Here is a 6615-nt window from a genome sequence, read left to right on the forward strand (position 1 = left end):
CAACAACAACATACTGTTACGAAACCACCACCAGGCCTAGGTGGCGTTAACAGCGGCGGCAACAACTTCAAACCTACTAATAGTACATCGCTGCCGAATCAAAGTGTCACTGCACAGCAGCAGCAGCAGCAGCAGCAGCAAAAGCAGAGTGTCGAATTACAAAAGAGTAAATCAGATACAAATGCCGTTACATCGAATGTGGCACGACAGCAGTCGATCACAACGCAGCGTACTTCCGTCAGCGAAGTGGATAAGGTAAAAATGGGCACAGCCAACGAAAAACCGAACGCGGCGGTGAGTGGCGCTGGTACTTTATTGCTAGATGGCGCGCCGGTCAACACGATCATCTTCGAAAATACCAACTACAAGCAGCAAGCACAGGCAGCACAGCTAAAACGCTCCTCGGAGTCGTTGTCATCAGCCGTAAGTAGCGGTGTAAGCGTCTCCGCTGTTGAAACGCTCAGCACGGCACTCTCGCAGATGTCGTTCGCCAAAGCTAATGAGTCCTCAGTGCCCGGCGGCAGTGTGGTAGTGTCCGCCGCGGGAGAATATGAAAAGGATATGAAATTGGGCTTCACTTTCGGTGATGCCCCTGAGACGTACACCAATTCGGCAGCAAACAAGCAGCCAAATGACGCCGATACGAAGGTTGTCAGTGCAGCTGCGCAACAAGTTGGCGTCGCAACTGTGGGTCACCAGCAGCAGCAGCAGCAACAGCAACAAGTGCAACAACAACAGCAACAGGCGCAGAATATTATTTCAACAGCCGACTTGAATATGAAAATAGCCAGCGTAAAGAAGGTGTGGGAAAGCGTAGCACCCATGACGTCTGAGGCGAACACGTCGTCATTGCAACATCAGCAGGTGGCACATCAGCAGCAGCAACAGGCGCAACAGCAGGCCCAGCAGCAACTGCAGCATCAGCAGCAACAGCAGCAGCAACAACAACAACAGCAGCAGGCCCAGCAGCAAATGGAAGTAGTGGATCCCAGTGGCCACATGTCAGCAGCCGCCTCCTTCGTAGCAGCTGCTGTTGCCGCATCACAACATCAACACCAACAGCAACACATGCCACACTATGCGGTCGCTGCAGTGCCGCTCCACCAACATCAGCACCACTCGCTCTCTTCGCCCGGTCCCGTACCCAGCGGCTACGGCGGCCATGGCTCGCCTTTCGACGTCGCCACACCATTGGAGCAGCAGTTTACGCAGAGCGGCAGCATAGTGGTGGGCAGCACCGATGATTCGACAAATGTTGTTGGCTATCCCAGCCCCCAGCAGGCACAGCAACAGCAGGCGCAATCTGCTGCCGCTGCCCAGCAACAACAGCAAGTGCTGAAGCACCCAGATGTTGTGAAGCAGCAGCAGCAGGCGTCTGCCGCCGCTAAGCAATTGCAGCAGCATCATGGCTCCTCGATGGGCATGTCGCCACCTCCAAACCTACAACAACAGCAGCAGCAGGCACAGCATCAACAATCAGCCGCCGCACAACAACAACAACAGTTGCATGCCGCCCCGCCCTCTTTCTACCAAACATCACCGCAATTTACCGGCATCCCTAGCCCGCCCACGGTCGTATTCAACTCATCGCAAATGGCACCGCCACCACCCTCGCAGGCTGGTCTCTACGCACCATTCCATTCACTCGAACATTCGAGCCGTTCGCAATTTTCAGCCGCCGCAGCTGCGCACAGTTTCCCCGGTCACTATAGCGCAGCAGCAGCGGCTGCCGCTGGTGGACCCTTCAACGCATACACCATGCAGACGCCACCCAATATGGGGGCTGCACCCACACCCGAAATGTATTCCAGTCTAACGTCACAGTTTCGTATGGGCGGTGGTCCATCGCCCTTTGGCAATCCTAACTCGCAACAGCTGAACAATCCGAATGCACCAGCCGTAACGATAATCTCCTCTAATTCCAACTCGATGATGTCATCTGTAGGTTCCGTTAAGCCACCGCCTTCTTCGCAACAGTTAGGCACGATCGGTTCTAAGGGCGCAGGTGGTGGTGGTCCCTACGCAGCACAACAGTACATGAATCTGTATCCCGGCCCCCCACCGCAACACCAAGGCGGTCCACCCGGTCCGCCAGGCGCACATCAATTGCAATCGAACAGCTACTACTCGAATTCGGCTAGTGGGCCAAATGGCCCCGCTTTCTACGGTGGTCCACCTCCGCCACAAGGCGCAGGCGCCGGTGCGCAAAATTTTGGATTGGCAGCAGCAGCTGCAGCAGCGGCTGGTCTGTATGGGGGTCATCAGGGCGGACCGCCCGGCTCGAATGGTCCACCTGGCCCCCAAGGACCACCTGGTCCGCAGTCACAACACACAATGGGCAACTTTAATACGCCGTTTATGAATTCGCAGCTGTTGACGGCGGCGAGTATCAATCAATTTCGCGCCGGACCAACGCCGCAGCAGCAGGCAGCAGCCGCGGCCGCATATATGAAATCCGGACAAGGACAAAGTCACCTGCAAGACTCGGTAAGTAAGCTGGGAAGGGGTGAAAAAGGGATAGAATGGCAAATGAGAGGGGCGTATATCTTGGGGGAAAAAATTTAACTCGTGTAGATGAAAAATAGCTGATTTTTATTTTTTTAAATTGTCCTTCCAGATGGGTCGCCAACTAAAAAGTCCACTCGGCGCTGACGTCAGTTTAAGTTTGGCCAAACAGGTGCAATCACAACCGAGTCCACCACATCATAAAAATTATGGCGGCGTAAGTAACATTTGGTTTCTTACATTAAACATTTCTTTTATATAAAACACACCAACATTACTAACTACTTATGTCCCTTTCCAGTGGGACTTGCAGAACCAAGTAATGCAACAACAAGCACAACAACAATCACAATCTCAGCAGCAACAAGCCATTCAACAGCGTGCTGGCGGTGGAGGTGGTGTTGGTGGCGGTGGCAATGTGCCGAATATGCCGCCTGGTAGTCGTGGCGGAGGTCCGCCCGGTGTGCAGGGTGGTCCTGGCGGGGGCAGTGGCGGCGGCCAAGGTGGGCAAGGACGTTATCCGACGCCCATACAGCGGCCCACCAACTATCCGCAACATCCACAAGGTGGCCCACAGTCACAACAACAACAACAACAGCAGCAGCAACAACAGCAATCGCAAGCGAGCCAACGGCCCAATAATATGCGGCAAGGACCTGGTGGTGGACCACCCGGCGCTGGCGGCGGTAATGGGCCACAGGGTGGCGTCGGTGGCCCTGGAGGTCACAATAATGGCAATGTAGGCGGCGGCGGCGGTGGACCCAATAGCGGTGGCGCCGGCGGTCAAGGTGGAGGAGGCCCTGGTGGTCCAAATAATAGTGGCGGCGGTAGCGTTGGACCCAATGGCGGTGGACAAATGAATAAGCCCTATTATGCGAACAATGCAGGTGGCAGTGGAAGTCGAGGTAATTGAATAAGGCCAAGCAACAAAACACACATGCCAACAAGAAACACGACACAGTAAGAACTAAAAAATTAAAGAATGAAATTAAAATGAGTATAAGGGAAAACTCACAAACTCACAGATGATGCTAATGATGAACTCAACACGAACGATGTGAATTTAAGGAGTATGAACAGAAAAACATTTATATACATACAAATATGGAAGTCTTATAACGTATAACTGATGCAAATTGTGTGTGGCAAAATGTGAGTAAAAATCGCAAATAAATGAAAATATGAACTGCGAAAGTTACTTGATTAATTGCAACTGCAGATTGCGATAAATTGAGTAAAGAGAAGAGAAATGCAAATAAATATTATAATTGTTTCAGTAGCAGAAATTGCGCGCATGCGCAACAAAAAATAGTAAAAAATATGAAAATTATAAAACAAAAAGTTGCACGTAAGCAATGACACATTTTTCCTAACAGAAAAAAGTTTGTGGTGGCGAAGGGGGGTGATGGATGTGAAGGTTTGCCGACCGAAATTTAACTTTTGCCAATTTAAGCAGCTGAAATGCAGTATTAAAATAACGCATTTGCAGCAAGTAAATTCTCATTTACGACAAAGTGTAGAATTTCAGCCACCACAAATGCAAGAAATTTTTTTATTGGCAAATATGTGCAATTGTTTCGTGCGCAGATAAAAAAAAGTTGTAAGGTGGAAATGTAACACAACAATTACTTACGTATCCTTAATAATCCCCTAAAATGGTAAAACAAAAACACTGCTTCAATGTTTGGTGAAAGATAGAAACAAAATATTACAAAAAAAAAAACGAATAAAGTAAAACATTATTATTAAAAGAAATTGATTAATTACAAAATATGAAGAGAAGAGCGCATTTTCAAGTGGCTCGAATGGCGATGCACGAAATAAGCGAAATATATATGGAAAAGAAATTTGAAAAAGGAGGCAAATGAGTGAATGCAAATTAGTAAAACGAGCAATTATGAGCGCTGAAAAGTAGAACTGATCAAAAACTGTAATTGAATTTGGGAACGGAAGAGAAGTAAAAAATAAAAAGTGGATGGCATGGCAGCAGTTAGCAGCAGCATTACTGGCTACTAGCCAATTTATAATTAAACTACTTACATATATAAATGCGTTGAGAGAACGCCGGTAGGCGCTTGTGGTTGTGGAGTTGTAAAATGCCGCTGNTTTGGGAACGGAAGAGAAGTAAAAAATAAAAAGTGGATGGCATGGCAGCAGTTAGCAGCAGCATTAATGGCTACTAGCCAATTTATATTAAACTACTTACATATATAGGTGCGTCGAGAGAACGCCGGTAGGCGCTTGTGGTTGTGGAGTTGTAAAATGCCGCTGAAAGCGATTTAGCACAGCGTATATTGTTTAATACTGCATGCTCTTACGTGTATCGATTTAAATATTTGTTAAAATAAATTTAATTGCTTTTGATATGAACTGAAATTGCTAGTGCGTTTAAAAATAAAAGAAAAATTGATTTTCAAAATGTTTGAACTCACCATGACTATCGTTTGTCAAGCAATTACAATGAAAACATTGAAGCGCTTTAAACGTTTATTGCGCGTGAAAAATTATAAATTATTATTTAAAACAATTAAAACCACAATGTTTATTGAAAATTTATAGTATTTCGCCAGCATATAATTACAACAGTCTCAGCAATATATTTTTTCTAACAAATATTCATTTCACAACTCTTCGCGGCTACAAAAAATCTCGCCTCACTGCAAAGCAAGTAGATTATATATATACTTACTATATACAAAAATATGTAACAATTTATTATATAAAATACGAATAAGGAACTTTGGCAAAAAATTATATGAATAAAAAGTTCAAAATTGCTTCTATGCAATTTTCATAACTTGTAAAAATGCTTTGAGTGGCTCAACGCAAAAACATTCGTTTGCACTGTGGCAAAGGATAGTGCATTTATACCAGTTTTACGTCTACCGTCACAACTGTTTGGACACATACATACACACATTACTTACAAGCATGAATGCATGCATATAACTAAATAAATATTTATATTTACAAAAAAAAAACAATAATGTAAAAATACTTGGAATATTACGCCTTGAAGTATAGTGGAGGGGAAACTGTCGAAAATTATCGTTCTTTGCGTGAAAAAGCAAGTTGTTGGTTAACATTTCGCAGACTCTAAATTTACCTTATTTTTGTTGTTCATAAATAATTGAATTCAGTAGATTTACGTTTGCCATAAGGAAATTCGAAACTAATTTGCACAGCGTAAAGCAAATAGTTTTTGAACCGTTTGGCGAGCGGCGAAATATCGCTTTTGTGTGCTAAAGTGTTTTGTTTTAATTTCAATAAGGAATATATCTGTGTTTTCGCTGCGTTTCAAATAATTACTTTCAATGGTTTCAATTGCAAAATTACAAATTTTGTAAAAAAAGATTAATGTCGTTCCAAAAATATTATTCCAAAAAGGTTACCATTAGGCAAAACTAGCTTAACTGGTGAAAGCTTGGGGTTAGGTACACTATTTTCCAAACAAACTACTCACTGGATTTTTTTCGGGCTGCACAAAAGTACCATTGCGTGTGAAAACCAAAAGTAAAGTAAATACTATGCTGCACTTATAGCCGACCCCTCTCATTCTCACTTCTGCTCTGCTCTGATCACCTGCGCTAGCACGCAAATCGTGCTGCAACTGCAAAAAATGCCTGCCTTCACACTTTCTACCAATTTACATAGGTACACACCGTCTTCTGTAGCCACTTGAAAATGTCGCGCCCACATACATACATACATGCAAACATATATATTGCTATTATTTACACTATATTNATACACACCGTCTTCTGAAACCGCCACTTGAAAATGTCGCGCCCACATACATACATACATGCAAACATATATNGTACACACCGTCTTCTGTAGCCACTTGAAAATGTCGCGCCCACATACATACATACATGCAAACATATATATTGCTATTATTTACACTATATTATCTACTATTAAACACAAAAGATTCATTTAACAATATTTTTTTATATATACATACATATATTAAAAATCATAATATATCGGTAATAATAAACATATATATTTCTCTTAAAAAAAAAACAAATAATGCATACATACATTTTTTTATTTATTTTATAAAAAAATACATTATTTAAATATTAATTTGTANTATTGCTATTA

The 6615-nt window shown here is 43.9% G+C and overlaps 1 protein-coding gene across 2 annotated transcripts in view; it reads left to right on the forward strand.

The window, feature by feature from the left end:
* The window catches only part of nocte (no circadian temperature entrainment), a 19304-nt gene extending 14982 nt beyond the window's left edge, over positions 1–4322 (forward strand). Inside the window, exons 6-9 of one of the 2 annotated variants that reach the window (XM_017611529.1) lie at positions 5–2487; positions 2618–2722; positions 2807–3465; positions 3531–4322. In XM_017611529.1, coding sequence (XP_017467018.1) covers positions 5–2487; positions 2618–2722; positions 2807–3418 — 3200 coding nt within the window. In that variant the 3' untranslated portion in view covers positions 3419–3465; positions 3531–4322. Of the gene's footprint in view, positions 1–4; positions 2488–2617; positions 2723–2806 lie in introns of both variants that reach the window. The other variant, XM_017611528.1, reaches the window with a different exon arrangement.
* Positions 4323–6615: the final 2293 nt, after the last annotated feature.

This window comes from Rhagoletis zephyria, unplaced genomic scaffold, assembly GCF_001687245.7.
Source record: "Rhagoletis zephyria isolate East Lansing unplaced genomic scaffold, Rhagoletis_zephyria_1.1 Rzeph_scaffold_00419, whole genome shotgun sequence".
Lineage (NCBI taxonomy): Eukaryota > Metazoa > Arthropoda > Insecta > Diptera > Tephritidae > Rhagoletis > Rhagoletis zephyria.